Source organism: Cibotium barometz, chromosome 23 (genome assembly GCF_041138505.1).
Source record: "Cibotium barometz isolate CiBa-2024 chromosome 23, ASM4113850v1, whole genome shotgun sequence".
In the NCBI taxonomy this organism is placed as follows: domain Eukaryota; kingdom Viridiplantae; phylum Streptophyta; class Polypodiopsida; order Cyatheales; family Cibotiaceae; genus Cibotium; species Cibotium barometz.
The window spans coordinates 20,931,065-20,954,587 of record NC_141068.1 but is presented as its reverse complement, the minus strand read 5'-3'; the positions used below and the strand labels follow the sequence as shown (position 1 = coordinate 20,954,587).

Below are 23,523 nucleotides of genomic sequence, written 5' to 3'. Positions count from 1 at the left end.
TGGAGGGGGCGATATGCAGGATTTCCAGCATGATGCTACTGCCCTTGATGCCCCGCAAGGTGAATAGGTTTCTCGTACATATGCAGGCACGGTGCAGGGCCTCTTACAAGGGCATGTCTGTGGACTTTGCCCCGTGGATTTTCCCGTCCTCCAGCATTATGAGAGGCGTCCTCAGGCTGCCCATCGTCTTCTTAGATCGGGGGTCAAACGCTCTTCTCTTCCATGAGAATCGTCTCATGGAATGTTCAGGGCCTTGGAGGACTTCCCACCCGTGTGGTAGGAAGCGCCTTCTGAAGGACCAGCTTCATCCTGCTGTTACAGGAGGGTCTATGGATGTGCTTTTGTTGCAGGAACACAAATTGGATAGATCTCAGTGTGGCAAAACTGGTAAGATGCTTTCTGGCCACACCTTCTGGTCCTCGGCAGTTGGGACTAGAGGGGGTGTTTGTATTTCAGTGCCAGCATCTATTATACCTCATGTTATTGGGCACGGTGTTATCATCCTTGCTAGAGCGCAGTGGATCTTGATCATGCATGAGGGTCAGAAATTGGGAATCTTGAATATCTATGCACCTAACGTGAGAGGTGAAAGGGTAGCCTTTTGGGACACCATTACAAATGTCATTCCCCAGGTTGATCATTGGATAGTGGGAGGAGATTTTAATATGGTTGAGCAACCTTCTGACAGGTTTACACACTTTGGAGCGAGCCTCATGGGAGAGGTTCACGCTTTCCTTTTTTGGCAAGGATTGCTGGACTGAGGATGACTTCCAGAGAAGGCCAAATTCCTTATCTTTCTCTTGGCATAACCGCACGAGCGGGGATGAGAGCATCTTTGCACGTCTGGACAGGTTTTATGTGGATGATTGGTCCTTGGACAGAGGAGGCATCATTGCTATTATGCCTGGCACCACCAAATCCGATCATTGCCCCGTCGTTTTGTGTCTCAGGGAGCCTGGGGTCGCTCGGCCTCTCCCCGTATCGGTATCACTGACTCTCTTTATCTAGATGCTGACATTTCCCTTGAGATCAGAGAGATATGGAGATCTTGTGACGGTGCTAATTCTCGTCATAATATTGCGCTAGCTCTTGAGAGGACCACAGCCATCATTATCATAGTACTGCCTTGTCTAAGAAGAAGGAGGGTCTGGACAAGGAGAGAGATATTAGGCATAGGATTGCTGCTCTTCAGAGGGAACATGAAAAGCATCCACATGCGACTTGGATTACAGACCTCTTGACCACAGTTAGAGCGGAGCTGCGGTTGGCCATGGACAAGAAGGCTGAGTTCGCCTTTCATGCGAACGAGGCCTTTTGGACTCAGATGGGTGGCAGATGCAACAAAGAGTTTTTTTCAGCACACAGGCCTTCCCATAGTAGGGATTTTGTGAGGTACTTGCAGGATTCACAGGGTGAGGTTCAGTTTGAGCCTGATAAGGTGAGGGGCATTGCTTCAGAATTTTATCATTCTTTGTTGACTGTAGAGGTGCCCTCCCCTCAGAGAGATGTGGCATGGTAGAAAGTTTGGGAGTGCATGCCAAGGCTCATTACAGATGTTGTGTGTTCTTCCTTGGATGCCCCTTTCTCGAAGGATGAATTCCTTCACGCACTGCATGCTCTTTCCAGTGGTTCATGCCCAGGGGATGATGGTCTTTCTCCCGCCTTCTTTATTCTTTTTTGGGATCATATTGGAGATGCTATCACTGTTGCCCTTCAGGAAATGTGGTTGTCGGGTATGATGCCTCCATACCTCACGGAGGGGCTGATTCACCTTATCCCCAAGAGTGGGGACAAGACTGACATCAAGCAATGGAGGCCCATCACCCTCCTTGGATCTGCATATAAAATCTTAGCTAAAGCCTTGAGTATAAGGTTGCAGCCGATTCTCCAAAGGACTATCCATGATACCCAGAATGGGTTCCTCCAAGGTAGGAGTTTATTTGATAACATCTTTTCTTTTTGGGAAGCTGTTGAGTGGGCAAAGTCTAGTCAGCAGCCTCTTGCCATTCTTTTGCTTGATTTCAGAGTCGAGTTGGCTTGGAAGAGATTTCAGAACCTCACCGAGGTACAGAGATTGGATCTCACGCATCGTTTGAGAGGCTCTAGTCAGAGGATTGCACAGATTGATGCAGCCATTCCCAACCACTGGATTACTGGATCTTTTTTGGAAGACTGTCATCATTCTTGGTTTGGGGTTTTTTCTAGGACAGGTGTTCCTCTTCAGGTCATGGGTCTCCCCTTGCCTAGGGAGGATGATGTACCAGTCTTTTTTTCTCTACAGGATGGATGGCAGTTGGAGAGATGTGACGTAGAGGACCTTATTGAGGGCCGCCAGATTCGTCCAGTCAGAGTTATTGGCAGGTTAGGGAAATGCTGGACCTACTCACATTGGTACTCTACGAGTAGCCAGTTCTTTCAGGAACGTACATGCTATAATGCATGTCCCTTTGGGAGATGACTATTTTAATGTAATGCGTTCCACGTCGGAAAGGGAAAGAGATTTTACCCCAGTAACTGCTAGTGTAGTGGATCGTCCCGTATTAGCACGTGGATCTCAAGATCACAAAGAGTGTTAGCCTTTGGTTGTATGGTGGCTGCCCTATCAGACATTTGCATTGGGACCCCGGTGAGTGGGCTTGGAAGGATGCTTGTAACCCCTTGAAAAGCATGCCTTTTTTTAGTTATACGGTGCGGAATGCCATACATCTTATCTTGGGACACATTCAGAGTGTCCCTACTCTTAGACCCCATTGGGAATCTTAGGCATTTCGAGTGACATTCAGAGGGTTTTTTGGCGGAGATTGTGGCATTCCTATAGGAAGCCACAGATTTCCTTCTTTATCTGGGTTTCTTTTCATGGTGGTCTGGCCACCAATCAGTGGAGGTCAGTTAATGGTGCTTGCCTAGCTTGCCCTAGATGTGGAGGAGTTTCGGAGTCAGTTTACCATTGTTTATGGGGGTTTGCGATTGCATTCCTCTTTGGTAGGATTAAGAGGGATGCTATCATTTCTTTTGGTTCTATCATTTGGTTGACACAGTCTGGGCCTGAGTTGAGATTCTAGGGGACTGACAGGAGCTTGGCCATTATGGTAAGGCAAGGAGTTGCTCGGCAGTGTTGTCTTCACGATTTGCCACTTTCACACTTTGTCCCTCCGGCACAGAGGTTAGATAGCTCTTGGGAGATTATTGCTAGCATCTTAGCCTGGAATATCTGGAAGGCTAGATGCACCGAGGCCATTGAGGGTACTCCCGTTCTTGTTTCTTAGTGTCTTTGCAGGAATTGGAGTGATATTATTCACACCATCATGGCTACCTGGGCCAGAATCCAGGGATCTTCGAGGGCTGCGGAGAGGAAGCACGGCCAGTTTATGAGAGAGTGGGACATTGGTATCTTTTTCACGTCCTCTCACTTGGGACCCTATTGGCAGCATAGGGTTCCTGATTGGTTGAGATCTCCACCTTTCTTGGTGTGAAATCTCCATTTTGTAAATTTTTTTCATACTTAATAGAAGTCTCCTTTCTGAAAAATAAAAATAAAAATACCACAACTCCATCCTGCCAAAATTCTTTGAAAAAGCAAAGATGATATGATTACATAGTCACACCAAAAGATACCTTGATAGGCAGACTAGCCTACCCTTTTGAGTCTTCAAGCCTTTAAGCTTAGCATGATGACAGCATCATGCTTTTCATGGGGATTGAGGCAGCCTGATCTCTACAAGAAGGAACTCCATTGTGAGTAGACAGCTTCCTCTCGTTTTCAGCTTCCCGAAAACTACTTACTCAACCAACCTTGCGCTATCTCCTTTTATAGTTGTTCCCCCTTCATGGTTAGAATTAGCAAGAGAAGGTAGTGACCAAGTCGCCCGGGAAGAGAGAGTATTAGGAATAGTATGTGTGATGAATTGTCAGCTCGCTACTGTGCCCACGATGGAGTATACCTCACAACTGCGCTCAGCCGAGCTTGCGCCCACGAAATGGCGTGCTTCATGACTGCCGGGTGTCCACCTTCTCTGCATTGTTATCCACATACATATATCATCTGATGGCCTCCGTTACTAGCTCCAGCTTACGAGATGATCAGAATCACGTGTGTGCGCCCAGCGATGATGTCCACGACAACCTTCCTTTTTTCGGTATTCACAGCCGTCGTCAGTAAATCCCTTTTTTTATTTTTTGTGTTATTACTAAACCTTTCCACCCCTTGACCATATGGATTTAAATTCTTTTAGACACACTTTACACCGGGGATAATTCCCACGCTACATGGAATAGGCACATTATAGGCATTAGATTGGCTATAGGATAATATTTTAGATAAGATAATAATGAAAATAGATAATGGCTGTAGTTTTGTAGAATAAAACGGAGTAGAGAATATATACAATGAAAACAGGAAAAGATAGTGGGTAATAATCTTGAGGACACCTAATATATACAATGCCATGATACCTGTGCCATCACAAAGTGCCAAACAGTGATTCCAGTGAAAACTTCCTCTTCATCATCAAGATCTTCATCACCATCCAGGCCTCCTTCTCACAAGCTTGATATCCATACCAATTTTGCCAGCCTTCCATGAACTATAATTATTTGAAATGTTGTCAGTGGAATTGCACCAAGGGAGTATCATCCTTGTACAACCGTCCTTGATGTTATGTCATCATTGTCAAATATTTGAACTGCTAAACCATGCAAGCATTCATGCTATATTTGTACAATATGCCATATGCAAACGACTCAGACACATGCAATGAAGCATTGTATTTTTCACAGCCTACTAATGTTGATCAATTAAAATTCCTAGAGCTAATTTATCATATCCTTCACACATATTTACAAGATCACCACGGCACTAGCCTCGAAGGCCACAAAAGCGGCGCAGCATGTCGTTGCGTGAAGATGGAGCGAGGCTTGCCAAAGAGGGACAGTAGGGGGCGATGAAATCCCAAACAGGTGAGGGGGAGGTGGGGTGAGTATGAAGGAGATGTAGAGGGATGATTATGAAAATTTGGGGGAAGGAGATGGCTGAAAGGAAGAGCAAACACAGGTTGTAGGCTAAAGCACAAACTGTAGAAGGCTGGGAACAGTTGATTATTGCTGAAAATGAGCACAAGGGAAGCCCGTTGGTGCTTACAAGCATAAGAGACTCTTGCTACAGCCAATGACCTCCAGCAAATATGCAAGAATGAGATGGGAACTGAAGAGAAGGGAGTAATCCCTTATATTTGTCCCATATGAGCTGGTCAGCGAGCTGTAGCAGGCCGACAACTGTCGTGGAGCATAAATATGCCTAATTAGCCTAAAAAAGGCTCAGAAAGTACTGGAAAAATCCTAAATAATGTTTGCTAAATATGCTAATGCAGGGCCTCATAAAAATGACCAGTACAAGCATGAAAAGGTAGATGTAGAACCTCTGGAGATGATATATATTCCAACACCTCCTCTTCAGCGCCAGAGGGGCGGTCCAATACCAGCACATGAAGTAACACCTCTAAAGTAGCTCTCGGAAGTGGTTTGGTGAAGAGATCAGCCACATTATCCTTGGTAGAACAGTAGGCTAGCCGAAGAAGTCCCAACTCGATCCAGTCATGTACAAAATGATAATGCACCTCAATATGCTTGGATCGTCCCTATATCACAGAATTCCAAGCTAGAGCAATAACACTTTGAGCATCCGAGAAGATGGTAACCAGAAAGTGTCGGCATAGCACAAATGCTCCAGAATTTGATGAATCCAAAGTGGCTCAGTGGAGGAGAGAAGGTAGGATTTGTACTCCGCCTCAGTGGAAGAAGTAGAAACAATCCTGCTTCTGAGACTTCCAAGAAATCTTGTACCAAGCATGAAGCAATATCTAGATGTAGACCTCCAAGTATCAATGTAGCTCCTTGCCATCGCCACCAGCCCCCTTCTGCGTTCACCACCCCCCCACTCAGCTTTGTGGCCTCCCCCTCCTCCAATCACTTGGCTAGAGGTGGCCTAGGACAGCTGACAAAGTGACGGGGTACACATATTTAGCCTTCTCCCTTGGCTACCTACTTCTTTACTTCCTGTGTGGCCTCTCCTCTCTCCCTGACAACCCCTTATCGGTTGCATTCACTAGGACGGTGAATCAATTAGTGGTGGTGGGCGACCTGAAGCATGTCAGATTGCCTACCAGTTGACAAGTGCCGGCAGTCCAGCTGATAAGTGCAAGTAGTTGACAAGTATTGGCCGTCCATATGTCATGCGAAGTGACAAGTGGCACTCCAAGCTGGGGATTCATTGATGAAAGTACCCACATATATCCAATCTCATCAGCCATGTGTGTTCCATTGCATTTTCCAAGTCTCATCTCTTACCTTGGAGGACTGCCACTTGCACACCATCAACGAGCGGCGGGTGGCGTGTTCCTAACATTGGCAATCAGGCCAGGTTGCACCGGCACATTTCTAATATTGGTAGGTTGCACAAGGAATCATGCTTCACGCAGCACGTCTCTAATATTGGTAGGTTGCACAAGGAATCATGCTCCACGTTCAATGGCGGGCACTTCATGGCACAAACGATGCACCTACTTTCACGGTGCTTGAACCACTTGTATAAATGAGCAACCTTAGGACTGCCAAGGGGATGAATGAATGATTTATTGATCAATCAATCAATCAATCAGTTTAGTGAATGAATGCAATTGTTCTTGTTTTGTCTCTGTAACTGTAAGTTCTACTGAAGTACTACCGTCTTGCCAATTGCCTTTTGTCATTGTCTCTTGGGAGCACGTTAAGAATGGTGTCTTGCCAGTGCATGTGAGTGCATAGTGGAGCGGGGCTGTGTAGGCGCATGTCTCCCTAGCCAAGTAGCGACTCCTGGAGGCATACTGCCATAGAATGAACCCATGACACAGTCAGTGTCACAACTCCTAGTATGCCAGTCAGCAAGGTCTGCTATAGACGCAAACATTGTCATCATGACTGAGTTAGACGCGTTAGATTTGGTGATCCAAAGGACATGCAAGGACACTTGTCACATCATTTTATATGACATGGAAGGACACTTGTCATTCCATTTTATATGGCAGATCCCTTTTGGAGATGGGTGCTATATGGCTTGATCATCTACAACAGCATGCCGAGGGCCATTATCTGATGGGCTCAATTGTTTTCCCCACGGAGGAGGTTCTTATGGGGTGCCCTGCTTTTGTACATCAGATCCATAACTTTGCCACTCCACCCCTACCAATTGGAGCAGATCATATTTACCTTTTCTTCACCATTTCAGGTCTTTTTCACTCTCACCAGCTCCTCCCACTTCCACTTATACTTGTGTCCATTTCCACCACAACGTGGACTCTGTTTACATCAATCACTTGGACAGAAACATGGCTAATTTTGACCTCTCAACGTCTATATCCACACTCACCTCTCAGTTCACTTTCATTATTCACGAATCTGCTGGGGCCAGTTTCCCACACACTATGCACTCCACCACTATGCCTCCAATAAATTAGCCCCAAAATAGCTGGTATGATGAAGAATGCAAAGCTATATGCATCCACCTTTTATGGGAACGCGCATAGGGACAGATCTCCGCATGTGAGATGCAGAGGTCCTTCCGACACTTTACCGGTCAAAAGAAAAGAGTTTCTTTTTTTCAGAAAAGAAACTTCTATTAAGTAAAATAAAATCATACAAAGGGAGAGGGAGATCTCAACCAATCAGGGGCACTGTGTTGCCATAAAAGTCAGGTAGGAGTGGAGAAGAAGAAAATACCATGGTTCCACTCGCTCATCATAAATCTGCAGCATTCCGCTAGGAAGAATGAATTTTCAGAGTATGTACCACAAGGGAGAGAGCGTTATAAGAGCACTATCTGCTCGGATGTCCAGTATATTATGAGATACATTGTCGATTCCATAACCAATTTTAAGAGGGTTTTTGTTCATTTAGCCTGGGGGATGGATCATGGAGTCTAGAGATGTTTAGGCCTCTAACTTCAGGAGCTATGTCACCACAAGGATACTCTCCGCAGGGACCTTCCGGATCAGTGACTCCGGATCAGTGACGAGAGCAAGAGTAGCAGCATGATCTGACTCAGACTTGTATTACAAATTTTCATCATCCTTCCCACATGACAGGCACCCATTTACGGTGGTGTTAGAGGGATCATGAGGAGCCAGATAACACATCAGACCAGATGGCTGTAGCCTCTGCATCCGAGACAGTCCCTTCCGAGGGGTCACCATACCAGAGACAGATAGCAGCAGCTTCGGAGGGCTAGGTGCTTTCATCCATAGTACAATGCATGTTTTGTTCTACTTGAGAGAGTCCTGTTTAGTAAGGAGCTTCTTTCCACGGTCTCAATGGTCATGTGTACTACATTTGGGCAGCCCGTTAACGTCTTGAAATTGGATTACAGATTCTCTTGGGCTCAGGAACGGATGGATGCATCTTTTCTTCCAGGTTTGTTTATGGATGATGCAATGTGTTCCTAGATGTTGAGGCATTGTTTAGCAAGTGTGTTGGGATATGTTTCTACTGGACTGTTGTATGCTTGGTCACCCCTATTGTTGATCGCCATGCTTTTTTAACATGGGAGTAGCTTGTAGTACAGGCTCGTGGATGGTGTTTTCAATTTTGAGTGTCCTCTCCTTCATCGCCGTGGTGGCCACTTTTGAACCATTCCTACCACGCTCTCTTAACACCGCCCTACCTGCAGAGGCGTGATAAGGCAGCTTTCTTTTCCTAATACGAGAGCTCACAATGCACATCTAGTACATGGCTGCGGTGCAATGTGGTTTGATTGTGCTGCATAACTAGCTTTTAATAAATTTCCTCTCTCTGCCAATAGGGGATCAAAGTGAGAGCACCCATTGCCATGGCTTAAGGTGTAGACATGCTAATAGCCATATCAATTTACATCATTATATCACCACCAAAATGATTAATACTATCAATAATGAATGATTAATACTATCAATAATGAACCTATTGTGTGCTTGAACTTGCACAAACTTTTATCATTTACTCCTTTTACAAGCTATCCTTACAAGCAAGCACAAGCAAGAAGATTCACAAATACTCAATACATTCATGGAGCATCACTAATGTCACAGAGGCGTGGGAGACCATCGTCTTTGTCGTGCTCATGGCTTTGAGGACCAAGAGTCACTAAAGCATCAATTCTTCCTTTGTCATTCGCTGCCAACAAGAAGTTGTCATCTGCATGATAAATCCCATGCTCAATTTTTTTGTTCAATCCGGTGCCAAAGGTTGATCATCTAAGTTGGCCAAAGTTTGCCTTAATTGGTGAGAGATGGCCTTGGTGTGGCCTTCCAGGTGACCAAATGCCTATTTGTGACTATCATACAAACATAAACATGGATAATTGTTTTATCAACTTCATGGTGTGTGGTAGGATAAAACTTTCCCTTAAGCACAATTGTTTTTACAACAATCAATATAGACTTGTCCATGCGTCAAGCATTTTGTGTGCTCTTTCTGTATTGAAATCTCTTTCTTTCATGCATGGGTCTTGTTTACACATAAATGAACTTAGGTCTTTTCTAAAATTGCACAATCCATAAAGAGCTATTTGTATTTTTCTTCATCAAGGTTTCTAACTTAATGCTATTTTCCAAACAATATTATCCAACTTAATGCTTCTAGCAACATCCAATAAATAACCTTATGGTACCCTACCATGATTCATTTTGATGAGAGATGGGTCTTTCTATTTGGGCATGATGTCACTTATGTTCTCCTTGCTTGATGAAAAGCTAGAATTCTCACCAAATGAAGGGTCAACCTTCTAGGAATATTTTTGGGGTGATGTCTTTGTTGAAGGTTTTCTTCTTCTTCCATTAACTAGCCATAAAACTATTGTATTTTCTTGTCTTCAAACAAGAGATTACAAAGCCTAAAACTAGCCAAGCCCAATAAACATGCATCATTTTTATCATTGATCTCATCCCCTTTATTATCCATTGCATAGGATTGATCACAAAAAGAGGAAGAGAGAGAGACTTTTTGAAAAAAAAAGGCAGGAATAGGGAGAGATGGTGCATAGGAGAGAAAAGACGTGGTTAGAACTATCCCTTGAATAATCATCGCCCTTCACACATCCTTGCATGCACCCCTTCACATCTTTTATTAGATTAGTCAATCTTACATTTTTAAAGGCTTTTTTGCCTTATTATTTTTTGAAGAGAATTATTGGAAAGAATGTGGGAGACACACGGCTTTGTCAATGAGGGAGTTTTCTTGGCTACCTCTCTCTCTCTCTCTCTCTCTCTCCCCCCTTTGAACCTTCTCTATCAAACACTCCCCTCCACCTCCCAACCTATCCCAAGCCAGCCTAGCTCCTCCCTTTCTCTATCTTACATTTTTGAAAGGCTTTTTTGCCTTATTATTTTTTAAAGAGAATTATTGGAAAGAATGTGGGAGACACACGGCTTTGTCAGTGAGGGAGTTTTCTTGGCTACGTCTCTCTCTCTCTCTCCCTCTCTCTCTCTCTCTCTCTCTCTCTCTCTCTCTCTCTCTCTCCCCCCCCTTTGAACCTTCTCTATCAAACTCTCCCCTCCACCTCCCAACCTATCCCAAGCCAGCCTAGCTCCTCCCTTTCTCTCTCTATCTATTACCATCTCTCTCTCTCTCTCTCTCTCTCTCTCTCTCTCTCTCTCTCTCTCCACTATCGTCTCTCTCGAGCGAGCGAGCAAGCAAGCGAGTGAGTGAGAGCTACAATCCAAGAGATGCCCTCGCCTAGCTGGCCCTCACCCCCCAGGTCTCCACCAGACATAGATTGATGAGACATAGTAGAGATGACAGACCCCAGATTGATCTAGCACAGATTGGGACATATCTTGCCTCTAACCCGATGTATGACATCCTACACCCAGTCATTGGCATCGGTTGGAGCTAGATGCTTTATTGGATGTATTTACCCCTTCTCCCTGCTACCCACCCCACAGTAGTTAACCACAGTCTTGTATGAGATTTATCACCACATTATAGAGTACTTGTACTTTTTTTCCTTTTGTATTCATTTGATGTCCATTGAGACATGATGATGTACACAAGTTTTGTCTCACAGGTTGTTTTTGGCCTTTAGAAGACGTTAATAAAATCTTTCTTTCTATTTCTCTCTCTTGCTATCTATCTTTCTTCTACCATTTGTCTCTCTCTCTCTCTCTCTCTCTCTCTCTCTCTCTCTCTCTCTCTCTCTCCCCCCCCTCCTACCAACTCTCTCTCTCTCTCTTCCTTTGTTATATCGCTCTCTCTATCTCCTACCATCTCTCTTCTCTCACTCTCACTCTTCTCTCACTCTCACTCTTCTCTCTCTCTCTCTCTCTCTGCTCGCTGCCCCCTTCCCCAGTTCGCCAGTTCGCTGCTCGCTGCCCCCTTCCCCAGTTCGCCAGTTCGCTGCCCCCTCCAGTTCGCTGCCCCCTTCCCCAGTTCGCTGCTCGCTGCCCCCTTCCCCAGTTCGCCAGTTCGCTGCTCGCTGCCCCCTTCCCCAGTTCGCCAGTTCGCTGCCCCCTTCCCCAGTTCGCCACTTTTCCCCCAGTTCGCTGGTCCCCTTTTCCAGTTCGCTGCTCGCTGCCCCCTTCCCCGGTTCGCTGCTCGCTGCCCCCTTCCCCAGTCCGTCAGTTCGCTGCCCCCTTCCCCAGTTCGCTGCTCGCTGCCCCCTTCCCCAGCTCGCCAGTTCGCTGCCCCCTCCAGTTCGCCACTTTTCCCCCAGTTTGTTGGCCCCCTTTCCCCACCCACCCTTGCTCAGGCCCCCAAGGCAGCAACATAACTCTCTCTCTCTCTCTCTCTCTCCTCCCTGCCTGTGGGAAGGACTGCAGAGTGATTTGGAGGAATGGCCCCGAGTCTCCAAGAGAAACTCGAGGCCCTAGAGATGGCAATGAAGGCATTAATCAAGGAGAACAAGAAGACATCCGATTCCAACCTCAATGAGGTGGAAAACAAACTACACAAGCACATCATAGCTCTCGAAGCACGGGTCACGAACCTCGAACAAGAGAACACGGCACTCAAGGAGGAGGTGAGTGCATTGAAAGTGGAAATGGTAGCCATCAAGAATGCTGAGAAGGAAGAAGGCGAGATCAATGACAACACTCTCACGGCCATCAAAGAAGAGATCTCCAAGGAGATCACAAAGGACATGGAGGGAAAGCTCGAAGCCAAGCAGTCAGGATGGGTCGAGGTGGTGAAGAAGAACATCCGTAAAGAAGTGAGGGAGGAGACTCAAAGGGAAGAAAACCAAATCATCCACACCACCATTGAGGAGGAGAAGATGAGGCATGCCCGCCGCCTCAACATTCGAGTCACAGGTATAGCCGAGACACCCGACTCCACTCCCGAGAAAGATGGACAGCTTCTATGCATGAAGCTCGGCTACAAGGAAGAGCACCCTCTCCCCTTCACCAAAGCATGGAGAGCCGGGAAAGACTCAACACGCAAGCGAGCCCTCATCCTACAGTTTGCAGGAGAGACGGAGAGGGTCACCTTCATGAGGAAGAGGGTCATACTACGGGGTTTAGAGGGAGCTCCTATTTTCTTGGATGATGATCTCACGAGGATGCAACTTGAGCATAGGAGAACTTGCATGCCACGAGTCTTACACGTGAGGAGAGAAGGCAAGAAGGCCTTCTATCGAGATGGTCGGGTCATCATTGATGGCCGGCCCATGGATTAGCGGTTTGGGGCCTATGAGACACAGACCAGGCCACTGACAGAGATACACATAGCAGTATGGAACTGTAATGGTTCACTATGGGTGCAGCCTGGACGACTGGAGCATGTTATGGTGGGGAGAGACATCATACTTCTGACAGAGACACATCAGAGCCCAGAGAGAGGGCTACCTCGAGTAGAGGGATTCCAGTGGGAGTCAGCATACAGGAGGACCACACGCCAGGGTACCTCGAGAGGGTCGGGGGGAGTAGCAGTCCTATTCAGACGGGAGCTACAGGGGAGACTGAGAGTGGTAGCACAGGATCCAGAGGCCAGATACATGTGGATCAGCTTACAGCTCTCACAGGACAGGGTTATATACATAGCTCTATGTTACTTTTCTCCATCAGGATCCTCCTACGTCATTACAGAGGACATGCCACAGGAGGAGGAGATAGGAGCCTCGCCATACACTTGTCTGTCAGAGGAGATTATGCATTATTCTACACTAGGGGAAGTATTTCTTACGGGCGACTTCAATGCCCACACACAGAGCAGACAGTGTGAGGTGTATGACTATGATGACATGGAGATCCTCCACCCTGTGGATCCAGAGGAGATAGGGGCTAGTCGGGCATCAGAGGACACTGGACCAGACAGAGGGCATTATGGGGACCACTTACTAGAGTTGGGAGCCAGGCATCGTCTCGTTATTTATAACGGGATGCTACAGTGGCCGGGATCAGGAGGGCTGACATGCTTCCCACATGGGGGTCATACACGGACCGGAGGCACGGTGGTAGACTACATTATGGGGTCTTTGGAGGCATCACAGCTTGTCACATCATTCTCCATTCCACCTCGTCCTATTGGGGCAGATCATACATACTTGGCATTTTCACTAGCCGGATCACCAGTATCACCAGCCCCCCATATACCGACGCCACACACTACCATCTACTTCACACATGACATGGCAGACATATACACTGGCAGAGTAGAGGATGGGCTCCTACTCATGGATCCCCTGGCATCTATGGATACCATTACAGCCCAGCTCGCATCACTCCTACACACGGCTGCATTACAGAGCTTCCCACATCGTGTACACTCAGGAGAGCCTGCGAGACCTGGGACTATGCCCCAGAACAGATGGTATGATGACGAGTGCAGAGCCCTATACTCACGACTCCGCATACAGAGAGCCTTGGGAGCCATCACAGAGCAGGAGTCGAGGAGAGAGATGAGGAGACTTACTCGCCGCAAAAGGCGGGCCTTTGCAGAGATACAGGAGCTAGAGATCTTTCATTTCTTCATGAGTAGAGATAGCCCTGTCTCATGGCGGCACTTCAGAGAGCCCCGGACCCCGACACCTATTGCAGACCCACAGACATGGCACACATATGCAGAGGGTCTATACCATGTCCCACAGCAGCCACCTATACCTCAGCCACAGGAGCCTCGACCTACCACAGCTAGCTTCTTTACCCACTCGATGGTACAGGAAGCTATCCGCCGCCTACAGCATGGACGGGCCGCCGACCATATGGGCCTGCAGGGTGAGCATCTCATATATGCAGTAGATTCTTTAGCTCCTTTTCTTGCACACCTGTTTAACAGGGCACTAGCAGAGGGTTTGCCTGCGGAGTGGACGATGCACACCATTGTGCCGATTCACAAAACAGGGGATATGCTCGATCCGAGCAACTACAGGACGGTTATGGTTGGCCACGTGCTAGCCAAACTCTATGGTGCAGTGCTGGAGCAGGAGCTTAGCTTATATGCTGAGCGAGCAGGTTTACGCTCATCAGGGCAGGCAGGCTTCAGGAGAGCTTTCTCTACCACTGACCATGTATTCACTTTGAAATGTATGATTGATCAGGCCAGAGTGAGGAAGAGAAAGCTCTATTGCTGCTTTGTGGATTTCCGCAAGGCATTTGACACAGTACCACGAGAGAGGCTCTTTCAGCGCCTACAGTCTCTTGGCATACCAGCAGATATGACATGGGGCATCTATGCATTATATGAGCAGGTTTTTGGGCGAGTCAGATGTCCAGGAGGTATGTCCGAGACTATTGCTAGCACCATTGGTGTGAAGCAAGGATGCCCACTTTCCCCCACGCTATTTGGGCTATACATTGATGAGGTGGTTGACTTCATTACACGGGGAGGCGGAGATGGAGTTGATTTAGCAGGTACCTCAGTACATATTATGCTCTATGCTGATGATATTGTATTGGTGTCTGAGTCCCCAGGTGGTCTCCAGCAGCATCTACATGCACTCCATGATTTCTGCACACAGAGGGGTCTTACTGTGAACCTTGGGAAAACCAAGGTTATGGTCTTTCATACATCGAGACAGGGCAGGAGTCAGCTGACATTCACTCTCGCAGGATGCCAGGTGGAGGTGGTGACATCATACGTGTACCTAGGGGTTACCTTCTCTGCAGCAGCCACACGCTTTACCATGGGTTCAGCAGCCAGAGCTAGATTGACACGGGGATATGCAGCATTGGCTATGCTAGAGAGACAGTGCCACCAGGCGCATTTTCAGGAGCCCCGGACGAAGGGGTGGCTATTTGACACATTAGTCACACCGGCATTGATGTATGGAGCAGCAGTATGGGCGCCAGGCCTTGCTACTCATTGGTGGACACAGATAGAGAGACCACAGGCCCTCATGATGGCACGCATGATACGCAGCAAACCGTCAGTACCTCATGACATTATCCGAGCAGAGTTTGCTGCGCCTCCTATGATGGTAGAGGCCATATTTCAGACTATATGCTTGCTAGACAGATTCAGAGAGATGCCACAGGACAGATTATCATACAGAGCTTTTCAGGCATCTAGACAGTTGGCTGAGGCAGGAGACAGAGGATCATGGTATGCACAGGTCACACATTGGTTCTCACAGCATGGCCTAGACATGGATCATCTACCACCATTCCAGTATGACGGGGATGCACCACATATCCGTCTCTCTCATAGTGAGAGGAACAGAGTATTGAGACAGGATCTATGGCAGCTCTATACACGAGAGACATGGGTATCGCCTACACAGCCTCTTCCACCGAAGATGCTATACTACAGAGATCACTTCATGAGTATCACTGATGATGGATTTATAGAGAGGCCTAGATACATGGAGGGCTTTTTACCACACGGCTCCCGAGTGGCTATTGGTCAGCTCAGAGTTTCATCACACCGATTGGAGATTGAGACTGGCAGAGCAGCACGGATCCCCCGAGAGGAGAGGGTATGCAGATTGTGCAGAGAGGAGGTGGAGAGTGAGGAGCATTATGTATGCAGATGCAGAGCATATACAGCCATCAGAGAGAGATATCCCATTTTATTCAGAGAGCCACATTCCCTACGCCAGATCTTTGAGACAGCAGACCAGCGCATACTGGGGAGATACATTCTAGACATACAGCGCCACAGAGAGACATTATTACAGGCTCAGACAGCTCCAGAGGGGGGGCGACAGACACAGATTACTACATTTTTTCAGAGATCCATACCCCTCCCAGCCCCTACACGGCAGGGAATTACTCTCCAGAGAGCAGAGACACTTAGAGCCCGCAGGAGACAGAGGACACCTGGCTTTCGGACACCACGCCTATACCAGAGAGAGATGACAGAGATCAGAGCTCAGTTTCACAGAGAGGGTGCGGAGCGACTGGCTCGCTTCAGAGGACACCCAGGCATGTTCTTCAGGGAGCTGTGGACACCCCCTTCACTGATGTATACCATTTTATACCCCCAGTATGGTACAGGATGGAGCTAGATAGGTTGCATATCATGATTGTATACTCCATGCATATAGCTTTGCATTCTCCTAGTAATAGAGCTCCATCCCCTGCACACCCAGATTCAGCTTTTTTATTCAGTACTTTTTCATTTTGTTGGGATGACAGAGGATACCCCATACAAGTCCTCCGATTTGTCTCATAGGCCGAGTTCGGTCTTTTGGAAGACGTTAATAAAATCTTTCTTTCTTTCTTTCTTTCTTTCTCTCTCTCTTCTGTCAACCTTCCTTCTCTCTTCTATCTCTCTTGCTCTTGTCTCATTGTGCCTTGCAAGAAGATGTACAAGTGATGAAGAAGAACATCAAGAAGGAGGTACAAGAAGATGTACACATGATGCAGTCTACTCTTGATGAAGAGAAGATGCGACGGATCCGGCGCCTCAACATCCGAGTCACAGGGATACCAGAGAGCACTACCTCCACGCCCGAGATTGACGGGCGGAACCTATGTACCAAGCTAGGACTAAAGGAGGATGAGCCGATCCCATTCACTAGAGTATGGAGGACAACCCCAAAGGACTCCACCAAAGGCAAGGCCTTAGTGCTACAATTCCCGGACGAGGAGAGTAGGATGAGCTTTATGAGAAGACGGGCTATCTTGAGGAGCTTGCCAGGGGACCCCATCTACTTCGATGATGACCTCACATGGATGCAACTGGAGCATAGAAGCCGAAGATCAAGGCGGCACGCAAAGAAGGGAAGAAGGCACATTATAGGGATGGTCACATCTACATTGATGGGAAGAGGGTCGAATAGCGCCATCTGGCCTATGAGACACGGAGGAAACAACATGAGGACAAAGAGATACACATAGCAATCTGGAACTGTAATGGAGTCCTATGGACACATCCAGGGAGACTTGAGAAGGTGATGGAGGGCCGGGATATCATCTTGTTGACAGAGACACATGAGAGCCCGGAGAGGGGCTTACCACGGGTTGAGGGTTATCAGTGGGAGTCAGCTCACCGACAGGGGATGAGACAGGCCACCTCCCGAGGTTCAGGAGGTATTGCAGTGCTTTTCAGGCATGGGTTACATGAGCATGTTCGAGTCGTAGCACGAGACTCGGAGGCGAGATACATGTGGATTAGCTTACGCCTCTCGGCGACCAGATGGATTTATATCGACCTTTGCTACTTTCCTCCGAAGGGGTCGCGGTTTGCCACCACGGAGGAGCCGGGTGGAGGAGAGGCTAGTGAGTCTCCATACTCTGCCTTATCTGAGGAGATCTTACACTATTCGACACTGGGAGAAGTCTTCTTGATGGGGGACTTCAATGCACGGACTCAGAGCAGACAGTGTGAGATCTATGACTTTGAGGATCCCTCGAGACTAGAGCCGCTAGCTACAGAGGATACAGGGACCACTCGGATCTCCGCTGACAGAGGAGCTGACTGCACTGGATATGGGCAACATCTGTTGGAGCTTGGGGCCCGACACCATCTCGTTATTTATAATGGGATGACTCAGTGGCCAGATTCAGGTGGGTTGACTTGCTTTCCAGTGGGAGGCGGCAGTAGTACAGTGGATTATGTGATGGGATCCCGGGAGGCAGCAGATATGGTGTCTCACTTCACCGTACCACCATGCCCCATTGGGGCGGATCATGCATACCTATCCCTCACTTTCAGGAGCTTATTGGAGACCCACCCACCCATCATACAGCCACCACGCACTATTTTTCACTTCACTCGGGATCTAGCCGAGGTGTACGACTATCATGTTCATGATCAGCTATTTGCCTTAGACCCATCGGCACCCATGGCCATGCTCACCTCCCAGCTCTCACATGTACTTCACTCCGCAGCCGCGAGGAGTTTCCCATACCACATACAGACAGGACGGCCACCTACATCTGGGAGCATGCCCCAGAACCGATGGTATGATGATGAGTGCAAAAACCTTTACCGCAGTCTCCGAGTGCAGAGGGCTCGCGGAGAGATCACCCGGAGGCAGGCAGGCAGGAGGATGCATACTCTCACCCGCCGTAAGCGGCGAGCTTATGAGGAGGCTCAGTACTGGGACACATATCACATGCTCATGAGCAGAGATGCTGCTGCTGCTTGGAGGAGACTCAGAGAGCCCCGTCCTCCCACACCTATTGCCGATCCTCAGACCTGGCAGACATATGCAGAGAGACTTTATGATGTGCCTGCACAGCCCCCTATACCACAGCCCACAGAGCCATGCCCCACAGTCTCCACCTTCTTCACCCCACCTATGGTTAGGAGGGCCATATGCCGACTCCAACATGGACGGGCAACAGATCATACAGGATTACAGGGAGAGCATCTCATCTATGCCATTGATACATTGGCACCATTTCTTGCTCATCTCTTCAACAGAGCTCTGTCCGAGGGGTTTCCGGCTGAGTGGACGATGCACACTATTGTGCCGATCCATAAAGCAGGAGATGTACTAGACCCCGGGAACTACAGGACCATCATGATTGGCCATATATTGGCCAAACTATACGGGGCAGTTTTGGAGGCAGAGCTGAGCACTCATGCAGAGGTTGGGAGATTGAGAGCAGCAGGCCAGGCAGGCTTCCGTCGAGCCTTCTCGACCATCGACCACATTTTTACATTGAGGTGCCTGATTGATCAGGCCAAGGCACGGAGGCAACGGCTCTATTGTTGCTTTGTGGATTTCCGCAAGGCATTTGATACTGTGCCCAGAGAGCGCCTCTTTCGGCGACTACAGACACTAGGCATAGCTTCAGACATGATGTGGGGCATATACAGGCTATACGAGCAGGTCTTTGGGAGAGTCCAATGCCCAGGAGGCTTGTCCGACACAGTTGCTAGCACCATTGGTGTGAAGCAGGGGTGCCCGCTCTCCCCCAAGCTCTTTGGGCTCTATATTGATGAGGTGGTCGACTACATCACACAGGGAGGAGGCTCTAGGGTTGAGCTATCAGGTATTACTGTCCATGTTATGCTTTATGCTGATGACATCATCTTGGTATCTGATACGCAGGTTGGGCTTCAAAGACACCTTGTGGCTCTTGATGACTTCTGCGCACAGCAGGGGCTCACAGTGAACATTGGGAAAACCAAGGTTATGATCTTCCACACTTCACCCGCTGTCAGGAGCCACACTACTCTCACATTAGCAGGAGGGCGGGTCGAGGTGGTGAGCTCTTATGTTTACCTTGGCATCACATTTACTAGCTCAGCTGGACGCTTCTCCATGGCTCAGGCAGTCCGAGACAGAGTGACCCGGGGGTATGCAGCTCTTGCTGGCCTTGAGCGTCAGTGTTATCAGGCACATTTTCAGGAACCCCGCACAAAGGGGTGGCTCTTTGATACATTAGTGACACCAGCCTTGATGTATGCAGCAGCGGTTTGGGCACCAGGGCTTGCAGCCTCCACATGGGTACAGCTGGAGAGACCACAGATCTTGATGCTCTCGAGGATGATACGCAGCAAACCATCCGTCCCGCACGACATTGTTCGAGCTGAGTTTGCTGCACCACCTATGGCAGTGGAGGCATTGTTCCAGACGATCTCCTTTATATACAGGATGAGGGAGATGCCCATGGAGAGATTATCCCGCCGAGCTTTTGAGGCATCCAGACAGCTGGCCGAGGCTGGACACACTGGATCTTGGTATGCACAGATGCTACAGTGGTTCTCACATCATGGTATAGACCTTGAGCGGTTGCCACCTTTTCAGTATGATCAGTCTGCTCCACGGGGTTACCTCTCTCTCAATGAGAGGAACAGAGTGATGAGACAGGACATATGGCAGCACTACATACAGGAGACATGGATAGCACCAGAGAGCCCACTACCACCGAAGATGCTGTACTATAGAGACCACTTTATGAGCATCTCAGGGGATGGGTTTATACATCGACCGCGGTACATGGATGTATACATGCCACACAGCTCTCGCGTTGCTATTGGACAGCTACGAGTCTCATCACATCAGCTAGAGATAGAGGCTGGGAGAGCGGCACGGGTTCCTAGAGCTGAGCGGATATGCAGATTGTGCCGCGAGGAGGTGGAGACTGAGGATCACTTTGTATGTAGATGTAGAGCCCACCAGGGGGTCAGAGATAGATAGGCGGGATTGTTTGAGGAGCTCTCTTCACTACATCAGCTGATGGAGGCCTCGAACCAGCGACAGCTTGGCAGACTACTACTAGAGCTTCATAGTTCTCGAGAGAGACTCCTCCAGACACCCGCTCCCACTAGGGGTGGGAGACAGTCCCAGCTCACAGATTTCTTCCAGAGAGCTATGCCAGTGCCAGCTGATGTACCACGTGGGGTGACCGCACAGAGAGCAGAGGAATTGAGAGCCAGGAGGAGACCTAGACAGACTGGATATAGAGCACCCCGACTCCGTCACCGAGAGATAGCAGCTATCCGAATGAGACACCAGATGGAGACACAGGAGAGGCTAGCTCGCTTTCATTCAGACTCAGGGTACATGTTCATGCCATTCACAGCCTCAGCATCGGCGATGTATGATATCTTATATCCCTCTTATGGCACTGGATGGAGTTAGACATAGATCTGCATAGCATGCTTGTACTACCCCTTCAGCATATAGAGATGCATCTTGCCTTAGCACTCCATCCACATCCCCACCCCCCTTATATTGTTTGTATATGGGCTCCACCGATCCATGATGATTCACAGTTGTATCCAGACACATGCACACTTTTTCTTTTGTTTATTTTCTTCTGATGACCGGAAGAACACAGTTGTATTATTATTTTTTGTCTCATAGGCCGACTTTGGCCTCTCGTAGACGTTAATATATCTTTCTTTCTTTCTCTCTCTCTCTCTCTCTCTCTCTCTCTCTCTCTCTCTCCATTTATGCAGACAAGTTATGTATGTCGTTTGTTCTTGTTGCAATTTTGTTTTTAAATTGTCAGTCTCTCAGGAGATCACATTATTTTAGCAAAGCAAATTTATTAAAGAAGGAAAGCATACTATTAAAGTTTGAAAGTAAGAATAAAAGCATACTATTGAAGCTCAAAAGAAAGAAGAAAAGAACACTATTGAAGTTCATAAGGAAGAAGGAAATTAAAAAGTTAGCTTCTCTAAGGATCATGGCATCTAGGAGCAATGCTTAGCCAAGAGGGGTAGATATTTCACCTCAAAAAGTTGGAAGCAAGGGATCTGTGTGTGTGTGTGTGTGTGTGTGTTCAAGAACCTCGTGCCCTTACTTGAGTATCACATGTCTATACTGACAAACGCATTGCTCGTCTCAACAATTTCACTAGCAATATCCTTGTTGGCACCTACTTGCCTTCGTAGGGCTCTTCTTTGCACATACTAAGGTTCTCTTCTCTGCCCACGAGCTAAACACACACCTCTACATGCTGTCCTACCCAGCACTGACATCGCATCGACTTGCTTCCATGTAGTCTCGCCAATACCTACCACATTTTTAAAGATCAATCATTTAGGACTACTTCACATGGCAAATAAAGGACATTCATTTTTTGGCTTTATGCATTTATTTTGGACTTCATTAAGTGTCCCCACAACATCAACACATGTGATTAGGACACAGAGAGTGAGTGTCTAAGAGTGATCAATACGATCATTACGAAAACCACATGAATTGACAATGATTATTTATATATCCCTCTTTCCCTCCCCTCTTCTCTCTCTCTCTCTCTCTGCCCTCGCCTGTGTGCAGTATCCATAGACAAAAGGAGCAAAGTCACCATAATTATGAATGATCTTTACACTTGCCTTCTTTTCTCCTACATCATGCAAAGAGAGGGACATTTTTCTATGATACCACTAAATTTAAGAGAGATGAAGACAAAGAAAAGAAAATTTACTTACACAATTAAAGAAAACATGAAACTTTTGAATGCTGTAAAATTTTAATTAAGTGAAAATTATCTTACAACCTCAATTTATGCAGAGAAAATTTAACTACTTTTTCATTTGGACCTACATGAACTACACGCAATCCTCTTGAACACGCCTCCCATTCAAAATCTCCACCTTGAGTTTGTTGCGCGGAGGGGACAGGGATCTCTCACTCTTGGAAGATTTTTGTTTTGGGGTAGGCAAATTTGATTCAAATTTTTGAGCATCTTCTGCTCAAAATTTGGTAATCAAAATTCATGACCTACAAAATAGTTTGTACAAAAAAGAAAAATTTAGAACGGATCACAAACTTCAACTTTTCCTTTGAAAGCTTCTCAATCCGAGCTACACAAAAAACGTTACAACCAAAATATTGGCTTGTAAAAATTCTACAAAGCTTGCTCAAATCTCTTCCTCACTTCTTCTCTTACCCACAAGCACACTCCCCACTTTGTATTCACCCCACATCTATTTAATAAGACCTTTGAAAACCTTAGCTAAAATGGAAAATTGTATCATCTTTTGGAATCTTTCTCCACTTCCTTGGACCTAGCAACATCGAAGCCCTATTCCAATTACAACCTATTCATCAAATCACTTTCACACCACTTATATCTTTGCTAAGGGAGTCCCCTCCACCTATAAAAAGGGGCCATCTATCACCATTGAGGGTCACATCTTTCTTCTTTCCTCCATAGCCCTCAAGCTTATGTTAACCTTCTTTCCAACACCCATGCCATCATAATTATGTTAGTCTTCTCCCCATGCTCGCTCCCTCACCCCAACTCTCTACAAATCTTTACTTATCAACCCATGTGATAGTGCTTTGGGGGTGTTTTCTCCACCATCTGGTTCTTGCTAATGTCATAAATTTCCCTCTCCATGTACTTTTCGTCTCCAACCACTAATAAGCAGGCTTGGCTCTACTTCCACATGGTTTCCATTGGTGAGTTGATTTTGCTGTGTGTTTATGAAGTGGATGACTTTGTTTTGCTATTCCATTGTGCGTCTTTTAAGATCAAGAATTCTCTACTATTTGTCCTTATGAGTGTGGTTCTCTTGAGAGGTGATAAAGGACACCTTTCAAGAAAATCCGCCTCAATGTCTAATATATACTATACATTCCAAGTGCGCGAGCCTCACATCTACAAAATATACCCATTGATGTAGAGGCAACAGGTGTAAGCATGTCGAACCAACCAAGTGCAGTTGAAAATG

The 23,523-nt window shown here is 47.2% G+C and overlaps 1 protein-coding gene across 3 annotated transcripts in view; it reads left to right on the top strand.

Annotated features, from left to right (window-relative positions):
* The window catches only part of LOC147625730 (protein ZINC INDUCED FACILITATOR-LIKE 1-like), a 178,051-nt gene extending 156,802 nt beyond the window's left edge, over positions 1 to 21,249 (top strand). The window contains exons 16-17 of one of the 3 annotated variants that reach the window (XM_086817262.1): positions 8,396 to 8,439; positions 8,591 to 9,456. In XM_086817262.1, the coding sequence (XP_086673388.1) occupies positions 8,396 to 8,439; positions 8,591 to 8,703 (157 nt within the window). In that variant the 3' untranslated portion in view covers positions 8,704 to 9,456. Of the gene's footprint in view, positions 1 to 8,395; positions 8,440 to 8,578; positions 9,457 to 20,215 lie in introns of those variants that run through there. The other 2 variants (XM_086817261.1, XM_086817263.1) reach the window with 2 other exon arrangements.
* The last annotated feature ends 2,274 nt before the right edge of the window (positions 21,250 to 23,523 follow it).